At 61.4% G+C, this 24763-nt stretch overlaps 2 protein-coding genes across 2 annotated transcripts; both read right to left on the bottom strand.

The window, feature by feature from the left end:
• Positions 1–1460: 1460 nt before the first annotated feature.
• PANK4 (pantothenate kinase 4) lies at positions 1461–17051 on the bottom strand. The gene is made up of 19 exons (XM_027565139.1): positions 16900–17051; positions 12873–12955; positions 12451–12665; positions 11861–12044; positions 11415–11507; positions 10921–11074; positions 10654–10835; positions 10052–10133; positions 9299–9399; positions 7054–7209; positions 6232–6344; positions 5909–5996; positions 4945–5096; positions 3932–3987; positions 3756–3805; positions 3251–3355; positions 2816–2916; positions 2637–2705; positions 1461–2027 (listed from the first exon to the last, which is right to left on the bottom strand). Exons 1-19 carry the CDS (start codon positions 17021–17023, stop codon positions 1814–1816), a joined length of 2322 nt encoding a protein of 773 aa, XP_027420940.1. The 5' UTR covers positions 17024–17051; the 3' UTR covers positions 1461–1813.
• Positions 17052–18951: 1900 nt separating this feature from the next.
• Positions 18952–23263, bottom strand: HES5 (hes family bHLH transcription factor 5). The gene is made up of 3 exons (XM_027565130.1): positions 20401–23263; positions 20144–20309; positions 18952–19921 (listed from the first exon to the last, which is right to left on the bottom strand). Exons 1-3 carry the CDS (start codon positions 20638–20640, stop codon positions 19644–19646), a joined length of 684 nt encoding a protein of 227 aa, XP_027420931.1. The 5' UTR covers positions 20641–23263; the 3' UTR covers positions 18952–19643.
• Positions 23264–24763: the final 1500 nt, after the last annotated feature.

Genomic DNA, 24763 nt, shown 5'->3' with positions numbered 1-24763 from the left:
GGCATCTGGGCTCTCAGGGTCTCTGGAACAGTGGGGGTGTGGACATGAGGGACACAGGCTGGGCGATCTATAAGGCTTGTTCAGTCCCAGGTGGGTGCTGCCTCTGTGGCCAGTTAACTTTCAGAGGCTGGCCTCGGCTCCTGGAGGCCCAAGGCCCTTCTGCTCCAGCTGAGAAAGGGAATGGAGGTGGCAAGAGGAGCAATGGGCGGGGCAGGTGCTCAGAGCCCTGAAGCCCTCTCACTGTGCAGCCCCTCAGGCTGCCCTGGCCTGTCCAATGATGCTCAGGGGCCCAGCCGGACAGGCGGGAAGACCTGTGAGGGGTCATGACCCAGGGCAAGTAGGGCTCTGATCAGACCCCTGGAGCCCTGCTGGGTGTCTGGGCTGGGCACCCTCTGCACAGGGAGCCCCAGACCAGCCAGGACAGTGCTGCCTTCCCACCAGGGAGAAGGGGAAGACAAGGGGCGGCCTGGGCAGACCTCACAAAGGTAGCCACAAGAAGCTGAGCCGTGCCAGGGGTTGGGGGCAGTGTTGGGGTGGAGGTGGGGGAGCCCTGGAGGAAAGGGCCTCTCAGTCAGGGACCACACAGTGAGCAGGCCTGGCTGGGCCCTCTGCTCCCCCTGGCGGCCACTCACAGGAAAGCCGGCCCTTCTCTGCTGGCCCAGTAAGAGCTCTGAGATCCACCCAGGAGCAGGGCCAGTACTCAGGTCACCCGGGGTGGCTGCTGAGGTGCAAGACATGTCGCACACCTTGGGGTTCGGTGTAGGTCCCAGACCACCGAGCTGAGGCTCCTGGAATGGGGTACAGGGCCCTGGCTCCCCAGGCCCGGCAGCACAGGTGTGAGGGGGTCTTGGGGAAAGAGGACCAGGCCCCGGTCCCTGCAGGGACAGCCTCGCTGGCCTTCCTCAGCTGGCTTGTCCTCATGTTGCTGGGTTCTCCAGCGGCCCCGGGTGCTGGGCCGTTGGTCCTTCCCAGTGCAGAGGGCTGTTCTGAGGCTGGAGCCGTGGTGGCAGGGCCTCACGTAACTCCTCACTCCCGAGACCCTGGCACACGCAGGCAGCCTCACAGCTCCTGCACATCCACTTCTGCAGCGACCCAACATCTGCAGCTCATGTCCGGCGCAGCCTGAGGGACGGGTCCGGAGGGAGAGGAGTAACCTTCAGAGCTGGGCAGGGCTCTGAGCCTGGACGCCCACGTGGTCAGAGGTGCTCTGAGCAGGAGAACAGACCCATCACTAAGCCCAAGGGCCCTCGAGGGTCCTCGAAGCCAGGGCGTCCTCTCAGCAGACTCTTGAGTCAGGAGAGCTGCTCAGAGCCCAGTCTGTCCCTGGGGCCATGGAGGGCAGGCGTGGGGGGAGGTCTTCTCCAGACACTCTGGAGGCCACCTAGGGAGAGACCCCACTGCCGGGCTTCCCAGGAGGGTAGACAGGCCCCCGTCACAGGAAACAGCAAAGGCAGAGGCGCTCCATTCTCACTCTGGAAACTCTATTTGCTGCGCCCCGACCTCGGCATCCTGTCAGAGGCGGATATGTATATATATTTATATATATATATGTATATATATATAAAAGATTATTTAACAGTTAAATAGATTCCAATACGAATGTCTCATGGGACAAAAGTTGTGTCTCCCACCACGAACACGGCAGCATTAAAGGAACACTGAGCCCAAGGCCATGAGCACTGGGCCCACCCCGGCGCACCCGGCTCCGAGTCACTGAAGCACAATATAAATATTTTGATTTGAACACGGTTCCCTGTTGCAGTCGAAATACATTCCTGACGCGTGACCAGCAGAGTAGCCCGGGGGCCGTGCCTCACTCAGCTGGGACCTCATACTTGAAGATGACACTGAAGAGCTGGCCGCCCAGCCGCTCAGCCAGCCAGGAGTTCTTGATGACAGCCAGCTTCAGGCTCTCGCAGCACAGCGCCGCATGGTAGTTGGTATGGACGGCACGGCCCATGCCCTCAATGACCACCAGGTCGGCACCACGCTCCCGCACCAGCACGGCCAGCCCCTTGTCCAGGCGGCTTTGGGGAGGAAGGAGGCAGTGAGGGAGGTGCAGGCAGGGGCCTCGAGCCCTGCACTGAGTCACACCCCGCCTCCTGCCAAAGGCAGTGACCCTGAGCTCACCAACTTTGTGGGCCCTGAGTCCAGCCTGCTCCCCAGACAACCAGCCAGGCAGCCGCCCTCCCAAGACCTGGGGATCAAGGCCTCGGGGACTTGCGGCAGCTGTGCTCATTTCTACAAGGCGGCTTGTCCTGAAAACTGGGCCTTCGTGATGCTTTTCTATTTGCATGGGGTTTTACTGTCCCCCCCACCCAGGGAGGGATGAAGTCGACACCAGAGAGGTGTCACAAGAAGAGACGGAGAGGCTGACACCCAGAGTCCCATGTTGCCTTTACATGGGTGGCGCCACCTTCTAGGAGCCCTGGATGGAGAGCTCTATAGCCATGAACTGATTATCTGAGAGCAACTACCCCCGGTGGGGAGATGGCCCCGCCACTTACAGGGGGACAAAGGGCCCCTGCTCCCTCCACCCACCCTCGCAGGTCCCCTGCCACAGGGCTGCGGCCGGCCCTGCTGACTTCTGCCTCGCCCAGGGGGCCCAGGAGGCCTGGGAGTGGAGGGCTACCTACCTGAGGTCCAGGCATGGGGAGCTGGAGCCTGTCTGCACCAGCAGGAGCCTCTCTTCTCTGAGCGCCGAGCTGCCGAGCATAGGGGTCGGCACTGTGAGGTGACACCCCAGGAAGCTGCCCCCCCGCGCCCCTGCCCCTGCCCCCTCAGGGTGCCGGGCCCAGCCTCCCACACAACTTACTGGATGACGGGGTCCATGGCTGCAATGCGCTCGGCCACAATGAGGGATTCGCTATAGGTCACGTCGTTCAAGGCGGGTCCTGAGTTGCACGCCAGGATGACCTGTGGCAGGATGCCCAGCTCTTTAGCAACCATGATGGTGCCAGGCCAGCCTGGGCTCACCTGCCCGCCCCGCACCCCTCCACCCCGGGGGCGCTGCTGGCCAAGAGCATGGCTTCTGGCGACCTCTCACGGCCTGGACAGCTCTCATGTCAGGCTGACCAAGGTCAGGCTGACATAAGCCCTGGAACCCGACACGTGGGGTGTCTTCCTCTCCTCCCGCCCTGCCGCGGCCTCCCTGGCACCTACCTGCGCACGGAGGAGCCCAGGGCAACGCCAACCCCACCGGGCGCAGGCGCGTGGGGCAAGGGTCCTGCCGTGTGGCCCCTACACTCACCTCCGTCCCTCTAGAGAGAAGCTCCCTGACAAAGGGGAAGACTCCCAAAATGACGTCTACTCCACTGTTATCTGCGAAAATTAAGGCACATTTGTGAGGGGGCCCCTGTAAGACAAAACCAGGACGTTCAGTTGGGAACAGGCGCGTCCAAGCGTTCCAGACACCTCCACAGTCCACTCCCCACAGCTGGGCAAGGGCTGCCAGGTTTGCCAGCGCCGGGGGTATGGGGCAGCCCCGGCCTCTTCCAGAACAGCTGGCCTGAAGGACCTCTGAGCTGAGGCCAGCGGCCTGATGTCTGTCCTGTGGGAGTCAGGCTCGGAGCAGGGAAGTCACCCTGTACTCCCAGCTTGGGGGCGGGGGAGACTGGTGAGCCCTTGGCTTACCCCGGGTCCCCCCTGGGCAGCTGTGCGTCCATCCCCTGCACTGCCGCCCATCCTAGGAACCCCGCTCAGCCCCCTGCCCCCAGGCCCCGAGGGCACAGGACAGAGGTGTGGCGGCTGTGTACCTTCAGTCTCTGCAGCCATTTGCTGTAGGAGTCCACGAGCCAGGGCCGCTCTGTGGGAACAGGGACGAGGTCACCCACTGCCCGTTTCTCACCTGCCCCCGGCTTGGTTGGGACACGTGGCCCCCGCTACTCTCCCCCGAGTCTCCAGACCAGAGGCAAGCCCTGGGTGCCCCTACCTTGCAGCTTCTTTTTTGCCTCCTCGAACCCAAACTGCGGGTCAGACTCAAGGACACTGCACGGGGAGGAAGACACAAACAGTCACCCAAAGTCCAGACCTTAGCTTAGCCCTGACCTCAGCCCCCAGTCTCAGCTCCCTGACCGTAGCCTCTGACCTCAGCTCCGCTCCCTGATCTTAGCTCCGACCTCAGCTCCCTGACCTAAGCTCCCTGACCTTAGGCCCTGACCTTATGCCCCAGACCTCAGCTTCCTGATCTTAGACCCTGAACTCAGCCCTGGCTCTCACACCCCCGACATCAGCTTCCCTGACCTCAGCCCCGACCTCAGCGCTGGCTGCCTGAGGCCCCGAGCTGGACGAGCGCACGGTCACCATCACTGCTGCCGTGTCCACCGGGGAGGGGGAGGTGTACAGGAGCCTCCGTGCTGCGGCCATAGGCCAGGCCCTGGGCAGTGCCGGCCACCAGCCTCGCCCAAGGGGTGGCAGGTATGTGGGCAGGAAGGGAGGTGGCGGCTCTCCGAGGAGCCCGGGTCCAGAAGCACCCAGGGTTGGACCGGGTGAGGCCCCTGCATGGCAGTGCCGCTTCTGTGGAGACGGAGGTGAGCCCAGGGAAGGCACTGAACGGGGGATGGGGGTCCTGGAAGGCGCACCCCGTGACCCAGGGCTGCTGAACTTGGTGAGGGACATGCTTCCTCCACACACCCTGTACCACCTCCATCTACTCTACATGGCCACCGTAAACGTGGAGTTTCCCACTGAAAAAACTCACACGCCTGCTCTCCTATGGATGGGAAGGCTGACCCCCGTGCCTGTCCCGTCCACTCCTGAGGCCACAGGTGTCCAGCAGGGCCTGAGCTGTACCCCATCTGCTGAGACCCACTGCTGGTGGGCCAAGCTGAGCCAGCTGAGGCAGGGGTTGGGGCCACCCAGGGCCACATGTGGCCAAGGGGTTGCGGCTCTGAGCCTGAGCTGGAAAGAGGGGGCGGGACAGGCCAGGGGCGGGGAGGCACCTACTCAGAGACGGCTTTTGCACCCCAGTCAAAGACGTTGCCAGCCAGCAGCCCCTTCACCAAGGCCAGCTGCCTCTCCTCCCAGTCCAGTGCGTCCAGGGCACTGACCACCCTCTGGAAACACTTCAGCGCCACACCGTTGTCCTTCTGCTTCACCTGCGGGGAGACACATGTGAAGACACGGGCCAGCCTCCCCCAGCCCCCAGCACCTTGCTGGGACCTGCAGGAATACCACCAACCGTGGGCCTGCTCCCTAGGGGACAGGAGACCCCAAGTGCCGTCATCACAGGAGACCAAACAAACCCAGGCCACGTCAGTTTAAAAATGGCACTGACGCACGGCAGTGGGGGTGGGAGAGCCAGGGGCGCTGATGTCGGTGCAGGTTTCAACTGCACCCTGAGGGCTGGGGCCCAGGGGTGACTGTGCCATGGCCAAGGGCAGGGCAGAGCAGAGAAGAGCCAGGGCGGGGGCCCAGATCCTCATGGGCACTGCTGATCTGACCATGAAACCCTCAGCACACAGATCCCGTCCCAGACCCCTGTGTGCTGGGGAGGGTGGTGGGCAGAAGCCTGTGTGTCATGCTGGCCCTTGACCCCTCCCACTGCTCCTGGGCATGTGGCCTCCTGGTCAAAGAGCCCAAGGAGGTGCCTCCAGGCCGCCCACCATGCCCTGGAAGGCCTGTCAGCAGAACAGACATCCTCAGGCACCAATTCTGAGCGTCCAGGCCGACCTCAGGAGGCGCCATCACCCACAGCCATACCAGCTGCTCGTCAGACCCGCGACTCTGCTCTGCTGAGGTAGTCACCATGCTGCCTGCGATCGATCCACAGTTGATGCTGCTGACAGGCTGCCCAGGGCTTCTAGGGGATGAGGCCTCACCAGGGCGACTCTAGGGTACAGCCTGTTGCCAGGACCCCGCGCCTCCCCATAAGCATGCACCCGCTCACCCACGAGAAGGCAGTGCTTACCTTGGAATAGGGATCTGGGAAGTTAAACTCGTTCAGACAGTGCTCTCTCGTGTCCAGGAGGCTGCGCACAGTCAGGGTCCCATAAGCGCTGGGGACAGAGCCAGGTGGAAAGTGGCTCAGTGGGCTGGACAGCCAAGTACCTGCCCATTGCGCCCTCCACCTCCAGAGATGTCCTCAAGGTGTCAGATGCCAATAGGAGAAGCCCAGGAAGCCAGTGGGTGGTGAGGCTGAGTAGGCACCGGGCTGTGCTTAGGGCCCCCAAGTGTGGGGGAAGGGCACCCAGCTTCCGGAACCTGGCCTGGGTGGGTGCAGGGGCCACTCACAAGGGCTGGTGCCGCAGCGTCTGCAGCTTGTTCCAGTACTTCTGCCGGAACTTCTCGGCCCTCTCGGCTGCGTCCACAGAGCCCGGTTGGCTTGCCACAGCACGTTTTACGACCTATCAAGGACAGGGTGGCCAGCGGTGCTTAGGGCAGCCCCAAGCCCATGGATGGCAGGCTCACCCGCCTGCCATGGCAGCCACTGGGGGCTTCCCCTGCCATTTGGAAACGGGGTCGCCACTGCCCTGACCCAAAGCTCATGTTCATGTCCTCCGATATGATCCCCGGGGCCCACCGGCCACCAGCTCCCATCTGGCCAAGGGGACAGGCAATTCTGGACCATCCTCAGAGTCCGTGTGGGCAGGGCGGGACCCTCACTCTGAGGACAGATCCCATGGGCCTCTCTCAGGGGCTCCATGGAGGAGGTGCTCCTAGGGGGCTCTGTGGCCTTGAGACGTGACTAGCCTGAGTCCCGGGGCCGGCTCCTGCTGCTCCTGTGCCTCTGCAACCCGCCAGCCTTCTCAGGAAACACGGGTTGCCAGGCGAGCCCGTGAGGATGAGCTTCGCTGACACCATGTCCCAACCAGATACGACGGAGAGCCACATTTCTGAACTATAAACAATGCTGCAAATAAACATCTCCTGGAAAAGTCCCTGTCCTTCACCATGCCTCTAGTGACCCCTTGGGAACCCGAGGCATTCAGAGATGGCCGTGTTCAAAGGCCCACAGTCACCTTTCCTGACGGTTGGGTGTCTTACTCCTGGGGGGACGTCCAGCTCTGTCCCCATCCCTCACCCCACCCCTACCCCACCAGCTCTGATCCTCACCCCATCCAGGGCCTCCTCAAAGCAGGTGAGCCAGTACTTGCGGGCCAGGGCGTCATCCGTGAGGTCAACTGTGTCGGGTACATAGGAGGATGGGTCCAGAAGGAGAGGCAGGTTGACCAGTGGCCTCTCCAACCGATCCATTTCCAGCAAGTCGAACTGGAAGGATGAGAAGCAGGTAGGTCCGTCAGCCATGTCTTTTCAGAAAAATCAAAACCCGCTCCTGCAAGTTCAAGAACCGGCTTCTCTGCACAAAGGGAAGCTGTCCCATGGTAAGTGGACAGCCCCATTCCCCCCATCTCTGGGCCCCTCACGTCCTCTCTCAGGTGGGTGTCCCCTCCACTTGTCGGGCCTGAGCCTGACGCCCTGACCTCCTGGACACCCTCTGTTCTCCTGCTGCACCCTGTGTGCTGTGCTCTAAGCTCGGGACCCTGTGCACACAGCCACCTGCCTGGTCCTCACCTCTCCTACTGGGGGTGCCACTGCCACCATCCTCACTCCCTGCCCAGGGGGCCCGTCCTGCAGCTCCTGCCCAGAGCCAGTTCTCCAGCAAGGACACACTGCCCCTCCTGAGGTCCCAGTGCCAAGCCACTGCTCCCACCACGCTGAGAGGGCCTGGACACTCGAGGCTGACGCCAGTGTCATGGGAATAAAGGGTTCCATGTACTCGGCCCTGACCTCAGATGAGAACTGGGGTGGGCAGCCATTCCAAGGCCACAGGAGCGAGCTCGGGCTCGCCCGCCAGGTGCCCCCACAACCCTCCAGGGAACTGCCCCCCTAGGAGTGCTTCTGACGGGCCCACTAGTGGGTTGGGGCAGCAGGTGTGCTTGGAGCCAGGGATGGTCGGGATGAGAAGATCCACCCCATGAGGGAAGGACTGGTTTCGAGGATGCCCCTGAACGTGTGTTCAGCAGAGTGAAAGCTGCCGTGTTCCCAAGGGGGTCAAAGGTGGCGGTCTCCAGCTGGGCCGGCCTGCAAGGGCTCCCCCACCTCCCTGATGGGTGGGAGCTCAGATCTGAGCTGGACCTCATCTAGGCCACGATACTCAGAGAAGCATCTCTAGGACACAGTGGGGATCCCCACACCCACCCGAAAGGCTGCAGGGAGCCCAGCACACCAGATGGGCGCAGGTCCTAGAGGGTAACTGTGCGCACGTTAGGGCTGGCTGAAGGGTTTCTAGCCTTCCCACCTGCCCATTTAGTTTTGCAACCTGTAGAGCAGGGATCTGCATTGCCTGCCCTCCGAGAATCAGAAACGGGGCCTGGAGGATGTTGGGCCTTCCTCTGAAAATCAGTCACAGCACTGACCAGGCCTGGGCCTCACCACCCCTGCCCTAGGCACCTGCACTCAGAAAGGACCCAGCTACCCTGCATGGCTGGGCTGGGTGTAAAGGACGCAGCATGGAGCATGGGCCTCGCCTGGGAACCAGGGCTGCCACATGTCGGGGGCTCCCCCAGGAGAGAGACATGGATGATGCACATTCTCACCATGTTTATGCCAACTTTTTAGAAACTACATCCACAAATGAAAAGCAGTCTTTCCTCCAAACAGCCCACAGGCTTGTCCTGAAGGAGGCGCCCCGACCCGCAGGCCCAGACCCGGCTCCTGCAGGCTTGGCCTGTCCTCCTGCCCCATGTGGTTCTCACAGCCGCTCCTGGGCTATTTGGGATGTGCTGTCAACAAGCCAGCAACAGCGTTCAAACAGTGCCCTGGGCCAGGGTGGGTCATGTGAGACTGCCCAGTCCCACCTTAAAGCCCCACTCCACATCAGCTTCACAGGCCTCCTCAGCCCAAGGGGAGACTGAGCAATAGGCAGTATTTCCCAAGGACAGCAAGCTCTGCACGCCAGGGACTGCCGGGGAGCTGTCGTGCAGAGAACATGACTTAAGAGAAGGGGTCCCACTGGGTTTTCACTTGATTGTGCTGTAAATGGGCCAGAGCTCTGGAGAGAGATCCCCAGCCTCCCTAAACTTTATCTTTGTTCTGCAGACACGGGAAGGACTGCATGGCTCTGGGGCTCCAGCTAAATGTCTGTAAAAGCTGAGATGTTATAGAAGGAAGGAGGAAAGTCAGCTGCAGGTACAAACATCACTCTTCAACCCCCAGAGTATGTGGTTTGAGACCGGCCTGCACCAGGAAGGGGCAGGATTGAGCCTGGCTGCAGCAACACAGGGCCTCTCTTGGGGGACCACAGAGAGTCCACAGAGGTGGCGCACGTGGGACCCAAGGCCCCTGACTCCGTACTCACAGTGCCGCTCCTTGCCCTCTGGGTGGGGCAGAGCTCGGGCGATGAGCTCATGAGCCCGGAGCTGCCGGCGTAGTTTTCTCCCCAGCTGTACTGGTTTGGGTCTGCAGGACAAGAGACCCAACGTCAGGGGGCGAGCAGCTCGGCAAGCTACAAGCCGGGGATGGCTGGGCCACATCTGGAGGACCAGCCACTGAAGGTCTCCCTGGTGCCAGGCTGTTCTGCTGTGCTATTTCTCATGGGCTCAGAGACCTGGCAAGATAATCACTGAGACCTTTCCAAGCTTCTGAAAGGCCTCCCTGGTTTATCTCATCTCACGTAAGAAACTGGACTCAAGGACACGGTGAGGTCAGCCCATGCCACTCTGATCGGTGTTGATCCCAAAGAAGCCTGCCTTGCGCTTCTGGGGACAGAATCACACCTGCGACTCCTTCACGTGTCCTTCAAAGAGGACAGACCAGAAGCACATCTCAACAGCTGGAGAGATGGTGGCAAGGGGCCAAAGGGTGCAGGAGGGCCAACGTCACGTGTGTGGAGCCTCTGCATGAAGCCCGCCATGCACGAGGATCCTGTGGGCTGATTACATGGCACCCATGTGAGTTGGTTTCCACTGGCTCCTCAGCGATCACAGGAAAAGTTCCTGCCACTGCTGGGAGGGGCCCATGAAGCCCCCACATCCCACTCACAGCCTCCCTGAAACCTCCCCTTCTGGCATTGCTGGACACGGGCCAGGACCCATAGCCGGGCTGCACTCACTGTCTTGCTCGGCTCCTTTGAGGAAGGCTCCGATGGCGCCCAGGTAGCCTTCGTGCCTCAGGAACAGTGCCTGGACCTCCCCCTGCCACAGAAACAGCCCTGAAGCCAGCCTCACACACACAGCACTTGGCCCAAGAACACACATCCACCTGAGGCAGGAGGCCTCCCTCCCAACACGGTGAAGCCTGCCCACAGTGCACTGGCCCCCGGGACTGTACGCACACATGGAGTTTAAAAGCCTACCACCTAGAGCATGTGGAGCGTCTTCCACAAAAACAGATAGCCACCCAGTTTCCTGTGCCCACCAGGTACGACACGCCCCCGCAGCACCCCAGCCTCAAAGCTCACCCAGAGCTCTGTGAGAGGCAGTCCCTGGACCTCACCCTTAGCAACACGTCAAACTCAGGGACAGCCACGGCGCCCCAAACACAGGACACCCAAAGCTAGAGGGTGGGAAGGGGCTGCGGGCTGGTGTCTGGGGCACTCAGTTTCTGGTCCTGCCTCGCTGCCCCCTCCCCTCAGGCCTGCTAGTTTTAGAGACACGGTAGAGGGGAGGCTGGGCTGAGGGCGGGCAGGGCCAGGAAGGCAGTGCAGCTTGTTACCTTGGAGAAGAAGTTGATGCTGTAGGTGATGGTGCGCATGGTGACCGGATGGCCGCGGATGAAAAAGCCGCCAAAGTACACGCGGTCCAGGCAGTGGAGCCTGGCGTAGAGGCAGGCGAGCTGCCCGATGTCATTGCTGATCATGTGCAGCAGGCTCTTGGCCATGTCCTCCTTGGAGAACTCTGGGGGACGGAAGCAGTGCGCTGGGCAGGCAGCCGGGTGGGCGCTGTGCACCGCGGTGAGCGAGAGCAGGCGCAGGGCCAGTACCTTGGTCCGCGGTGGCAGACTTCCCGAAGCTGCTGGCGATGAGGTTGCCGCTTAGCCCCAGGGTCTCGTGGGCCCCTCCATAGATGTCCTGAACCAGCATGTCCACATTCGTGTGCTGGCCTCTGGAGGCCAGCTGCAGCAGCTCATCAAACTTCTGGGGGACAGAGCAGATGGGGCTGTCAGGGACCGCGAGCTGGCGGAGCTCCCCAGCCAGCCCCACAGCACGTGAAGGATGCCAGCCGCCAACCGGGGCCATCTCAAGACATGGCCCTGGGGGCGCGGGGCAGGGGGAGGTGGGCATCCTCTTTGGAGCACCCAGCCGGGTGATGCTCTGGCCATTCAGATGCCCATCCTCCTGAGGCTAAGTAACAGGAAGAGACCAAGGGGAGAGCCACTTGCACACAACCCCCGCCAAGCACAAGCCCCAACCACACAGCCTTCCCTTTCTGGAGGGAACTGGAGCCAGAAGCATCCAACCCTAGTAGCCAAAATACCTTTGTCTTGGTGAGCAGAGCCCCAAGCCCCCAGAAGGTGCCGCCCCCGATGGAGCTGCCGCCAATCCACTCGAACCTGTCCTCTGTCTCCACCTGGAGCAGAACAAGGGCAGATGCATCAGCAAGCAGGCCCCCAGCCACCGGCCAGCAGGTCCTGCGGCCAGCAGGTCCTGCGGCCAGCAGATGTGGCGACTCGGGGTATCCCCTACCCGTGTTACAGCCCTCTTGGAGGCCAAGTCTGGGGACGCTTGGCAGGTGCTCATGGTGGGAGTAGAGATGCTACCTCCCACAGCCAGCTGGTGTCCAGCACTCTGCCTGTGGCCCATGAACACCAGAGCCAGGCCCAAGTGTGCCCGTGTCCCTATGCCTAGCACAGCTCTGACACATAGCCAGGGCTCGACACGCCACTGTGGAAGCCCCGCCCTCTTCCACAAGCCAGGCCACACCTTCACGATAGAGACCCCTGAGCCGATGTTGACCAGGAGATATGGGAAGATGTTGGGGTGGTTCGTCTGAAACCGGAACTCAGGGTCGGAGTCTTTCTGGTACACGAAGGCTTCGTGTGGGATGTTCTTCAGCACAAAGTTGCAGCCCTTGATCAGGCAGGTCATCACATCCTCCTTGTCAACCCTGATAGAGAAGGGCCCGCTCACTGGAGCTGGTGTGCCCATGGACCCCAGAGCCTCCATCCAGTGGGCCAGGGAGCCTCATGTCACCACGGGAGCGGGCAGACTTGGTCTCGGGGTTCCCCTCCCTTTCAGCCCTCGCCCCCCCACTCCCCTGCACAGTTCCCTTCCTGAGGTTTGGCCACCCAAATCCCACTGCAGCTGGCCCAGAGCCTGACCTCAGGCCCATGGCCCCTGGCAGCTCCCCAAAGTCTCACTGTGGTCGTGGGGTCTCAGGAATCCCCAGAGCAGGGAGGAGGGGGTATATAGCAGCTGGGCCACTGTGGTCATTACTTCAGAGCCCGACCCATGAGCCGAGGCCAACCAGCCTCTGAGCTCTCACCGCACCCCATCCCAAGGTCCATACTTACTTCAACTGCAGCTTTTCTTCGATGAGGTCTTTGAACTTGTATGCCCCACCCCCAGTCGCCTGGATGACCTTGGTCTCAGTGTTGACGAGGTGGTCTTTAATGAAGTCCAGGCAGGCTTCTATGTAGGTGTTTTCAAACTTTACAAAGTGCAGCCTGGCGGTTACCTCCTCTTGGACTGAGATCTCATAGGGTGGCTCGTGGTCCTGCTCTGTGTCCTGGGGAGAAGTTGGGGGACCGCGTGTGTGCATTGCCTTGGGGAGGGGGCAACGCTGAGACACAGCCCCAAGCACCCACAGCAGTGCTGACGCATGTGGGAGCCAGGGGCATGAGCAGGGGCAGAAGGGGAGCTGAGCTAGGAGGCACAGAGGGGTGTGAGCATTCAACAGTGCCAGGGCCTGCCCAGGCCCCTCCCATAAGCTCACCTTGCCAGAGTAGTCGAAGGACCGCACCTTGGCGACTTTGTGCTGCACGGTGGAGTAGTAGGCCAGCTTGGTCAGTGACCCGCCTGCGGGGGAGACACGGACGCGGCAGATTCAGGAGCGGCTGGAAGGGACCTGAGGCTGCCCCTCCACAGGCCCTCCTCTGCCAGACCTGGGTCCTGCCCACGAGGTGTTTGGTGCTACTTGAACTTGAAAAGCCTGCAGGGCACCAAACAGAGGAAGGGAGTGAACTATGAGACCCCAACCCTTTGCCTTCCTTGAAAAGAAAGGTCTGTTCTTCCTCAGAGCCCAGCTGAAGTGGTAACTGTCTGTCTCTCCTAGAGGAGCAAAGAGACAGGGCTGCTTCTGGGTGACCTCAGTGACTGCTGGTGGTTTAGGAAAATTCGGTTTCAAGCTTTGATCATGAGGATGAACCAAAGGAAAAAGTTGATGAATCTACTGTTTTCACTGAAAAGCACACCCTTGACAGTCCATGGAGAAGCGGTGGAAGAGGCGCTAAAAGGAGCATTTATCAGAGTGGACAGGTTGGGGAGGGACTGTTTTCACCAGGAACATGGAAGGAAGGGCCCCGGGAGCAGCCACCCGAAGCCTGGAGTCGCCAGGGAGATCAGCAGCAGGACTCGTTAACGCCCCTGGCATGTGACCGAGAATGGAACATCAGGAAGCAGATGAGGCCTTTGGGCAAGTTAAAAAGATGCCCAGAGTGGTCCTTTCTGGAGTCAGAGAGGAGGCATCAGGGAGGCTCCAGGTGATGCAGGGCTGTGAAAGCAGCCAACCACACACAGAGTAGAGAGAGGCAAAGGCTCAGCTCTGCAAAGCGACTTCAGAACAAACTGTGCTTCTCAGAAGGCCCGACAAAAATAAGGAGGAAGCCCTCGTCATGAGAAGAAGGTTAAAATCATCAACAACCATTGTTTTGTGACACAACACCAAGGGAGCATACAGGAAATGCTCAAGTCACAACACGCATCTGGAAACACCCCTGTACCCGAGGGCCACGGCTCTTCCAGGTAACAAAAATCAAAGCCCCATTTCTGAGACCAAGCGCACTGTCCTGGTTGGAGCCGCCCACGTGGCAGCGTGGACAGGGCCTCCAGAGACATCCTGTGAGCCAGCCGCATCAGGCACGGAGGGGCCCACGTCCAGTTACTGAATCCACTGTCCTGGGCTTGCTCCCATCCCGAGGCCATGAGCTTAAGACACAGAACTTGGCTTTAAGCCTCCTTATCCCTCCTCCCTGCCCCCAATCCCAGCTTGGCCCGCAGCACCTTTCACTGAAATGCCTGTTGCCGGATTCACCTCTATGAACAAATCCTTTCCTAAAAAGAGGCAATACAGGACCTCCCTGGAGGTCCAGTGGGTAAGACTGCTCCCCACCCGCCGGTTCAGTCGATCCCTGATTGGGGAACTAAGATACTACATGCCACATGGCGTGGCCAAAAAAAATCATGCACACACCGGCAAATGCAAAGGGATGAAGACTTATCTGACAAGCTCATTAGAAGTTACTATCAACAGACTCTCTGGTCACAGAAATCCAACTGCAGATGGTGTGTTCTCCAGGTCAGCTACATATCACAGCCATGACTGTGATGGTTTGTGGGGGACCCTGGGGGGTGTGGTTAGCTGGGTTCTGTGCACTGCACATCATGTGCACCAAGTGGGAGAAGCCTGGCCCTGCCCAGACTTGTCACCCAGCCCTGCTGAGAGCAGCAGAAGGGGTCAGTGGTGTGGGTGCAGCCTTTGCTCTGTCTGAGCCCAGATATGCTCACAGGGCAGCATGCAGGAGCCTGCGGGGACCAGGAGATCCCGGCTGCTCTCAGGTCCCCTGGGATTAGACTGCACGTCAACCTGTCCTCCCCCTGGCTCCACACGCCACAGCAGACAAGGGCAGTGACCAGGTACACCCACACAGCACTGTGCTCTCTGGTGGACACCATGGGCTCTCCAGGCCTCCTGCCCACCCCACCCTCCCCACCTTGGGGCCCACAGCATCTCTGACTGATGGGAGGAACCTGAGCCAAGAGCCGTTCATCCAGATCCCTGGGGGCCTGGGTACGCAGTCCCTCCTCTCTAGGCACCCAGAGGTGCAGGACATCGCTGCACACATTCTCGCCCTGCGGCCCCTTCCGCTTCACCCAAGGAACCTTCCCCCGGCCCAGGAGAAACCTGGAGTCAGAGCTTCCCTGGTGGCACAGTGGATAAGAATCCATGTCTAGGAGACACAGGTTCGGTCCCTGGTCTGGGAAGGCCCCATGTGCCAAAGAGCAACTCAGCCCGTGAGCCACCATGACTGAGCTGGGCCTCTGCAGTGAGCTGCAACTAACTCCTGAAGCCTGAGCACCCCAGAGCCCATGCTCTGCAACAAGGAAAGTCACCACAGTGAGAAGCCTGCAACTAGACAAAGTCCGTGCAGCAACACAGACTGAGTGCAGCCAAAACTAAAACAAAACAAAAAGCTGGTGTCAAATCAGCTTCAAGTATGTGTTGATACAAAGCCTCCCTGAGGCTTTTGAAGCAGGGACTCCACCAGCAGACAGGGGTGCCCCACCACAGAGAGGAAGGGGCTCTCTGAGGACCCTGCAGCTGAGCCCTCCTGGATGGAGAGGCTTGGGGAGGGGAGACAAAAGAGGGAGCCTGCTTATAAACCGAACACTGACAAGCACTCTGGCTTTGCAGATTCCTGGCTGAGGACCACTGCCCCAAGTGGTCCTTCAGCAGCTAGCTGCACTAGCAAAAGTCAGTCCTTACTAGCAATGAACATGTCCTTAACAGACAGAGGACCCAGACCGGAGGTGGAGGGCGGCGGGAATGGCGGATTTCAGAGAGGAAATAAATACAAACACTGGAAACATCCCTTTGGGTCTGCCAAGGAACCTTGATTAGGGAGGACAGGCAGGCACTCCTCCCTTTGCAGAGACAAGCTGGGGCCACACCAAACAATCGAGGTAAGACTTGTGGCCAGGAACTTTTTGGGAGCACTTCAGAAACCAGTTAGGTGCGGCTGGCTGGAGCAGAACTCCCAGAGCTAGGGCAGCAGCAGCACCAAGTTTAGAAGCTCAGAGCACAGGACCAGTGGATTGGGGTCACCTCCGGAGTGAGCAGGGCTCAGAGGACAGCGGTAGCGCTCAATCGAGCCCCCAAGCTGGGCCTCCGCTTACCGTCTTCCAGCCCAACGTCCACGAGGGCATCGTTCTGGCAAGTCTCCCCCAAGGAGGACGAGCTCCCGCTCACAGAGCTGCCCATGCCCGCCCTCTGCTAGGCTCCGCCCGGCTTCGCGCTTTGCAGGTTGGGACTCAAGGCGCTCCCCACTTCCCTGGATGCCTTCCACCCAAGCCCCTGATTCCAGGGACTCCCAAAGACGGGGGGCGGGGCGGCCCAACCCCTCCGGGGAGGATCGCACGGTCAGTCCCAGCGTTTACTGAGCGGCCATGCCTGGCCAGGCGCGTGGGGGTCCCGGGCGCTCAGGCTGAAGCCTGGACTGGCCACTGACCAGCCGGGTCTCCGCGCCTCAGCGACCACATCTGAGAAATCGATCGCCGGCAGGCGTCAGCGCGTCGGGGAGGGAAGAGGGCCCCGTGGGGGTCGAGTCCTCCAAAACCCTGGCCCCAGATACTGGGTCCCCGATCTCCCGCCAGCGGGGAGACGCCCCGCGCGGCGGCCGAACCCCACCCCACCCCCGCTCGGAGGCGGAGTGCCAAGGCGGCCGCCCGGCTGCTTCTCCCTCAGGACTGCGAGCCCCGGCATGCCCTGCTCCGGCCACGCGGCGCCTGCTGGGAGCTGCAGTCCGGTCGCCGCGGCAAGGGCGCGCGCGCCGGCAGCCCACAGACTACAAGGACCGAAAGGCTGTACGCGCCAGCCGTCGTAGACCACAAGGCCCGACAGGCCGTGCGGCACCAGCGGCCCGCGCCCCGCCCTTCGTCCTTGCCACCACCCCGGCCCTCCGGCCCCGCCGCCCGCACCCACGCCTGCCCACGCCGCCCTTCTCCCTGTGCCAGCCCGCGGCGACCTATGTCTATGGCGAAGCGCTTGGCGTTCTCCAGGTTGCGGAAGATCTCGTCGGGGGGCAGCGTGATGCTCTTGTCCAGGCTGTCCCCGCTGCTCCCGCTGCCGCTCGCTCCACACTCCGCCATTTTGAAAGTGCCCGGCCAGCCTCATCAGCCATGGAGATATATGCGCATATATTTGACTGCTAAACGCCTCCCGCGCATAGATTATGCTAATGAGCGTCCGCGCCGGCCCCGCCCCTCCCGCCGCCGCCGCCGCCGCGGTGAAGACTGGAGGGAGGACACAGGCCGGCGGGCGCGGGTCTTAAGACCGAAGACAGCGAGGCAACTGAACGCAAAACCTCTGGGCTGTCGTCGTCTCTGTTCTTTCACTGAGCTAGCTGGCTGCTGACCTCGTGTGATATGAGCTAGTGCAAAGAGGGCACCTGGAACGTGCAGACCACCAGAGAGACCAACTCCTGCACGCGAAGGCGCTTGTGACCCCACCAGACTGGTTCCCTAGGAGCACAGGCCCGTCGCTGCCAAAAATCCCATGCAAACGGGGAGAGTTGGGTACCTTGCTCTCTAGGGCCCCCTCCCCCACCCCACCGGGGTGGCAGATACCCTTGCAGCTGGACAAGTGTGTTTTGATGGCGAGATCCTCAGAGTGCAGGGGAAAGCATCTTCCTCGTGGAAGATGGAGTCTGTGGGAGTTTGCAGGGAACAAGCTGAGAAAGCTCCCAGATGGTGTTGGGGACAGACTTCAGGGCCCATCTCTGGAAACCCTGGAAGGCTTGGAGACTCTTAAGGGACGTGTACCCCTAAAAGGCAGTGGGAGCTTTGCGAAGGAGCCCAGGGTTGGAAGCAGACAGTATGTCAGGTACCTTTGGCACCTGCCTCCTCGGTGCCAAACTCCTGGGCCAGTTACTTTGGGTTTTGACCTCAGCCTCTGTCTGAGCATACCACAGGCTGCCTGGCAAGGCCCATTGGAACACAGACCTGTGAGCAGCACAGACTCAGAGCTCCAGGGTGATTCAGGCAGGGCTTCAGGAGAGGGAGGCAGCCTGGCAGGCTGGCCTGGCCACCAGGCTGGCCTGGAAACACACCCACAGGGATGGTTCAACCACGTGTCTGGCACACAAACAGTAAACTTGTGGGTGTGGGAGGGGCTGCTCCCAGGGCTCAGCAGGGACCCGAGGGCAGAGCAGCACTGTGCTCCTCTGGAAGGGGTGCTGTGGACCTCCCCTCCAGAGTGGACAGAAAGGGTTGGAAGGCGGGGCCAAGAGAGGTGCTGAGGAGGTAGGAGGGCCGGCCGGCCTGGGTGCTTCTGGGTCTCTGCAGACTCAACCAGCACCCTGTGCCTGCCTAAAAATAGACAGCTGCCCTTTCTGAGGCGAGGGCTGGCCCTCCTGTTGCCAGCACTGCCTGTCTCAGCCCTGGTGAGTGGTCAACCTGCAGGGAGGCAGGCCAGCCACCTCTGGGCTGGCCAGGAAGGTGCCCCAGGGGCTGGTCCAGGGACACAGGGGCTCCAGATGTGTGGGGAGGACCGTGGAGGGGAATGTCTTTCGTGTTTGGCACGACTAAACCCCTTTGACTGCGGTGAGAGTGCTTCAGGCTATGGGGTCCCTTTTAGCCTCCACTCTCACCCCCACCTGCAGAGAGCTAGTGAGAGGTCTAAGGCAGGAACCCAGGCGCCCCCCCCACGCCCCCTTACTGCACAAGGGGACCCAAGGTGTTCAGAGACCCTCTCCCCTCCAGCCTGCCTCTCCCTTGCTTCCCTGACTCCCAGTCACTTCCGGCCCCACCTACTTGTCCCCTCACTCCTCATTCCCAGCTTCTCTTCCCTCCCTGCCGGTCAACCCTGCTTCCTAGCACCCCTGCTTCTCCTCTGCTTCCCCCTCCTCCCTCCCTCCTCAGCCGGAGCCCAGCCCTTCTTCGGGTGTCCAGGGGGTCATTAGCAAGGACAGCGCCCACCTGTGGCTGCATATATCACAATAGTGCCTACTCCTCTGCATCCCTGCCAACCCGCCTGCCTGGTGGCTACCAAGGACATGTGTGCGGCACAGAGACAGATCGCGAGAGGGCTGAACAATCAGATTTTATTATCAGTCTCCAGAACAGCCCTGTGGTTCCCACATGACCGAGAGTTCAAATTCTGAGTACAAAGTCGTGCCCACGTGCACCCACCCACACAGAAATCCTTTAAGGATCATGGCGGAGACCCCCACCCGCCCCACGCAGCCCACTGTGAGCCCCGACCAGACAACCAAGCAGATGTAGGGCCTTTTGGCCTGGCTCTGCCTAGCCCCACGCCCATCCTGGCTGACGCTCTCCTTCCTATGAGGATACACCTTGAGTTCCGCCTTCACAAAAGGCAAATGCGGCCGGCAGCACCGGATCTGAGAAAGCCCTCTACACACAGCTCGGGGCGCCGGCTGGCCGAGCCCCGCCATCTACAAATATCATAGAACCCCTGCAGTGGGGACTTCCCAGAAGTCACTTGCTGAAATGCAAACATAGAGCAACCCCATAGGGTCAGACATTTGGCAGAAGACGGGCCCGATTGTCCTAATTGACAAGGACTCTGCACGCATTCTCTGAGAATGACTCTCCTGCTGGCCGGCCAGCCTGGAGAGAGAGAGCCTTCCGGAGAAGGGGTGCATCCAAGCCTGAGGCCGCACAGCCGATGGGAAGGCTCTTCCCCTGCCAGAGGAACGCCCCGGCCCTCTTGTCCTCGGGGCTGGGCGGCCGCCTGCGGTCTCGCTGGTCACCAAGGCCGCCAGAGGCCACAGACGGGTTGTCGAGCAGCGGCGGCAGTGGCGGCCTTGGCCGGGGCAGGCGCAGGCGCGGGGCTGGGCGCCTTGGGCTCCTTGGCGGGCGCAGCGGTTGCGGCCGGGGGTCGCTGGAAATGGTACAGCAGCTTCATCTGCGTATCGCTGGCCGCGTGCAGCGTCAGGAACTGCACGGCCTCCTGCAGGCACCACGAGTAGCCTTCGCTATAGTCCTGGTGCAAGCTCTTGGGGCCGGCGGCGGCGGCGGCGAAGGCTGCGGGGAGCGGGGACCGCGGTGAGCGGGGGCCGGGGCCCGGGGACAGCGGTGAGCAGGGACCGCGGTGAGCCGGGGCGCGGGGAGCGGGGGATTGGGCAACGGGACTGGGGCGCAGGGAGGTGGGCAGCGATGAGCAGGGCGCCGGTGAAAAGGGTCAGGGAGCGCGGGGCGGCGGTGAGCCGGTCGCGCGGCCCGACTCCTGGACGCAGGGCGGCTCACCTTTGCTGTGTTTCAGGTAACTGACGGCCATCTCCAGGATGTCGGCCTTCTCCAGCTTGGAGTTGGGCTGGTGGCGCGCGAACTCCTGCTCCAGCAGCAGCTTCAACTGCTCGATGCTGCTGTTGATGCGGTCGCGGCGCATCTTCTCCACCACCGGTTTTCGCAGCTGCAGGCGGGAGGAGGGGGCGTCAGCCGGGCTCGGGCCACGCCAGCGCAGGGGTCGCGGGGACCGCGCGCCAGACCGGCCGCGCACTTACTCGGTTTTTCTCTTTGGGGCTGAGCAGCTCCACGGCCACGGTGCTGGGAGCCATGCCTGGCGCGGGGAGAGGCGAGGTGGCAAGGCGGCAGGGAGCGGAGCTGGCGCGTCCCGGGCTGGCGCGGATCCCGGCCCCTATATAGGCGCGGGCGGCGGGCTGGCGCCTGGGGCCCGGGTGCCGCGGCCGTTCCCACACTCCGCGGCCAATGACGGCGCGGGCCGCACAAAGGCGCCGGCCCATTAGCGCACGCTAAATTGCCTGTGAATTGGCGCGGGCACAATGGGCGCTCCCCGAGGAGCAGGTGGGCCGCGCGGCACAATGTCCGGGCTGTGGGAACGCGCTCGCCCTCATTAGCATCCCGGGGCCTGATGCTGGGAGCCCCGCGCCTCAATATGCTGCCTTTTCCCAGGCCGCAGGGACGAGGGCGGGGGGCAGGAAGGAGCGGCGCCCTCCCCGCCCCTCGCCTCCCCAGTCCCCCTCTCTCCTTACAGCCCCCTCCCCAGCGACTCCGCGCTGCTGGCTTGCAGAGGACAGGAGCGCAGATACGGAGAGAGCTCTAGAATGTACAAGTGCGGCAGCTTCCAGAGGGATGGACACCCTCCCAAGCAGGGACCTGCTGCCCTCAGGGGAGGGGTAACGGAGGAAGCAGATACAGCCACCTCCCTCTGCTCAGGTGGAAGGGGGGCTCTCAGCATCAGACCTACTGGCATATGTGGCAAGTCCCCAGGCTGTCACCTGGGACACGTGACTTAAGAGCTGGAAAATGGGCCGCTGCACCTCCTAGGCTGGGCTTTGGGTAGCTTTAGGGAGCCAGAGTCCCTGAGATGCCTTCCAGGAGCTTCTGCGCCCCCTCCTCTGGGGAGCTAAGGCTTATCAGGCTGTAGCATCTGGGGTGCTCTGAACCAACAGGTGGCCAGCGTGGCCCCACCCCACCCCCATCTGGCTGGCCGTCACAGTGGCTCCAGGCATGCTCCTTACAGGTGTGTGGTCACTGCTCCTGTGGGACGGGGGGAAAGCCTCAGCCACGTGCTGTCCTATTTCAGCCCTGGGGGCACCTATAAGGTCTGCTGTCCTTAAGCACTTTGCCAGTGGTGGGGAAGGGGTGCCAGGAGGCAGATATGAGGCCCCGGCCTGGAGCTCACACAAATGCTGTACCAGCTCAGACCCACTAGCGGAACCGCTGATCCTGGTCCCTGGTCAGCCCAGCTGAGGGCCAGTGACAACTTGGGGGCCAGCCCCACCCTGGGTCCTAGGGGAGTGGCTGCTTGGAGCACCCCTCCACCCAGAATAGTCACTGTCCTCTGATTCTCTGCAGCCAGGAATCCCGTTCTGTAGGGACTGAGCAAGGGGGTGGGGCTGGGCCTGCTTTCTAGGGGCAGGGCAGGATCCAAGAAGGTCTAAGGGGGAGCAGGGCTTCAGTCCTGGGAGCCAGCAGTTGGCATCAGGGCACATTAGCTGGAGTTCAAATCCAGGAGCACAGTTCCCTGGACAGCAGCCACCTCTGAGTGCGGCTGGGAATCGCAGGGCCCTAACAAAGGTCTTGGCAGGGACTCGCAGCTTTGAGTGGCCTGCTTGGTGGACCTGCTCAAGAAGTACGTAGCACAGGAAGCCTTTGGTGACCCAGAGAGGGCCCTGTCTAGGAAGCAGGAAGATAGTGGGCAGGCTTGGCTTGGAGTCAGCCCAAGACAGCCCTGAGAGCCCCTGGTCACCCCTGGGATGGATTAGGTGAGGGGCTCTGGGGGTGGAAATGTCAGATGACTTTGGATCGAGATAGAAGGCAGCCCACCTTCACCCTTTGGCACTTGCTTCTCCCCTGAAGCACCTCTCCTGAAGGGGACACAGGCCCAGGTTGGCTGTGGGACGCAGGTGACCCTGAGGTTCCTGCCTTGGGCCTGGGCTCCTCTTTGAGCAGGGGGACCCCTGCCACAGATATCTGGCCATATCTGGTTGATGCCAAAGGGCAGAGGGTACCTGGGCAAAATGGGGGTGGGTGTGCGGAGGACAGAGGCTCTGTGCTTTGCTCCACAGTCCATCTGGCAGCTCCCACAGGCTACAAGGGGGACCTGGTGACGCTCAGCCAAAGTAGGGCTTGTGCTGGGCAGCTGGCCTGCTTATGGACTCCCTGGGGGCCAGGCTGTGGGTGGAGAGCAGAGTGGCTGAGTCTCCTGTGTCCCCATTCCCACACCCTGCCAGCCCAGCACCCGGTGCCAAGGAGGAGCTTGGTCAGGAAAAGGGAACGCAGGAGTAAGGGGTGGGCTGTGGCTGCAGCCCCCACCTGAGCCCACATATGCCTGACTGTCCGGCTGCTGGCAGTGGCGCCCCAGAGTCCTGCCCAGAACTGAGAGCAGCACCCAAGCTGGGACCTGTCCCCTGCCTCCTGGCTTTGGAGGGGCAGTTGTCTGGGGGTGTGTGCCCTGCCCTGGCTGCCTCCCCTGAGCCAGCTTTTGGCCCAGAGGAGACACGTGCCAGCAGAAGTGGTCCGGCCCCCACCACCCCAACTGTATGCCCACCTGCAGTGGGCCGGGGTGGAGGTGAGGGTGGCGGGTGGTCTGTGGGGGAGATGCTTCCTCCCTCCCTCCACCCCCTCCCCCTGACAGGAGCAGCTTTGATCCAATTTTGAGTTGTGGGAAATATGAAATGAATGGTGTTAAATCTCAGCCCGGCCGGATGAAAGGCTCGCTGGCTCCCTCCCCGCGTGTGGGCCAGATGGCAGTGCGGCCTCCGAGGCACACGCCTGGCCTTTGTGGGCCGCTTAACACTGTGAATGGGGCCAAAGTGTGGGAAAGTCGCTGGGCTCCCGGCTCACACGTCCGAGGTGAGTGGCCCAGCAGCCTGGGGGGGCTGCCGAGGAGGGAGGGTTTGGGGGCAGGGGAAGAACCCAGGGCTGCTCCTGGCTGGCAGTCTTAGCGCAGAGGCAGCCCAGGGTGTGGAGGGGATCAGATCCTTTGCCTCGGCAGCCCCCAGCAGCTGGGGAGGAGAGAGGGGAGCGTGTCTTGCCGCCATCCTGGAGAGCTCACTAAGTCTGGGGTGGGGTGTCTGGGAACAACCACTGAGGCACCTTGCTGTGGATATGGAGGCTCAGGCCAAACACACTAGCTGGGTGTGATTATGTTAGAATTCGGTAATCTAGGACCACAACCCATTTCTAAGTAACCCACACCCCAAGTCCACCCCTCCCAGGCTGACTGCAAAGCCAAGAGCACCATGGTGGGGGGGGGGGCGGCGCGTGCTCCAGAGGCATCTGCTCCCCGTATCCAGGGAGGTCTTCTTGTTGGGAGGGCAAATGGTGCAAGTGGTGTGGAAAACAGTGTGGCTGTTCCTCCAAAGTTAAACAGAATCACCACGTGACCCCGTAATTCCACTCGTGCTCTGTATCCAAAATAATAGAAAGCAGGGTCTCAAGGAAACCCTTTGAAACATGTTCACGGCAGCATGTTCACAGTTGCCAAGAGGCAGAAACAACCTGTGTCCATCAGTGGGTGAACGGGTAAGCAAAATGTGATTCATCTGTATGACAGAATATGGTCCGGCCTGAAACAGGGAGGAGGTCCTGACACCTGTTCCAACGCGGATGGACCTTAGGACACGAAGCTCAGTGAAATAAACCAGACACAGGAGGACACATCCTATGTGATTCCACGTCTCTGAGGTCTCTGGAGGAGTCAAAGACACACAGGCCAAAGCAGGAGCATGGGAGTCGGGGGAGGGGGAAGGTGTGGGGATTGAGTGAGTGATGAGGACAGAGCTTTGATCTGGGAAGGTGAGACCATTCTGGAGACATAAACAATGTGAATGTGCTCAACGGCACTGAGCTGTGCACTTGAAAATGGTTGAGACGGTACTCCACTGTTACGTGTGTTTCACCACAGTTTAAAAACATATATAAACAAGGAGGACTGCTTGAAGAAGAGCCACACATTCACTCCTGCCCAGCCTTGCATTTGGCCCCAGGCGACTCTGCCCCAGACCTCCCAGTGCCCTGCAGGCAGGACTGGTCTGGAGGGGACACTGCCATACCCACTGGCCTCTGCCCAGCTCCAGACTGCCCTTCCACCCTGCCTGGGGCCAGATTCCCTAACAGGTTGTGCCGTCCACAGGGCTGTATGAAGCCCTAGTGTCTCAGGTACAGGAGGGTTTCCTCCTTGGCATGTGGGGCGTGGGCAGGCTGGGGCAGGTAAGGAACAAGGCTGGTCTTCTGGGAAAGCAGGGATTCCACTATCCACAATGGTGCCCCCACATCCAGGGCCACCACAAGGACCCCAGGCTGTGCACAGGGCAGAGATGGGTGCCCCCGGGGTTGTTCTGTGCCATGGCCCTCACCCTGGGCTCATCCAAATGCAGCAAGTGCTGTGCCCCCTCCTAC

This window comes from Bos indicus x Bos taurus, chromosome 16 (assembly GCF_003369695.1).
Source record: "Bos indicus x Bos taurus breed Angus x Brahman F1 hybrid chromosome 16, Bos_hybrid_MaternalHap_v2.0, whole genome shotgun sequence".
Classification (NCBI taxonomy): domain Eukaryota; kingdom Metazoa; phylum Chordata; class Mammalia; order Artiodactyla; family Bovidae; genus Bos; species Bos indicus x Bos taurus.
The sequence above is the reverse complement of the archived record's forward strand: the minus strand, read 5'-3'. Positions and strand labels throughout refer to the sequence as shown.

Excerpts from the sequence above, each read along its gene's own strand:
- PANK4 (XM_027565139.1), bottom strand. The coding sequence starts at position 17,023 with ATGGCGGAGTGTGGAGCGAGCGGCAGCGGGAGCAGCGGGGACAGCCTG. Across the intron at positions 6,345-7,053 it reads TTGAGGAGGCCCTGGATGGG|GTCGTAAAACGTGCTGTGGC; the intron begins GTGAGGATCAGA and ends TGTCCTTGATAG. Across the intron at positions 5,997-6,231 it reads ACGCTGCGGCACCAGCCCTT|CGCTTATGGGACCCTGACTG; the intron begins GTGAGTGGCCCC and ends CTCTGTCCCCAG.
- HES5 (XM_027565130.1), bottom strand. The coding sequence starts at position 20,640 with ATGGGCCGGCGCCTTTGTGCGGCCCGCGCCGTCATTGGCCGCGGAGTG. Across the intron at positions 20,310-20,400 it reads GCCCCAAAGAGAAAAACCGA|CTGCGAAAACCGGTGGTGGA; the intron begins GTAAGTGCGCGG and ends TCCCGCCTGCAG. Across the intron at positions 19,922-20,143 it reads TTACCTGAAACACAGCAAAG|CCTTCGCCGCCGCCGCCGCC; the intron begins GTGAGCCGCCCT and ends CGCTCCCCGCAG.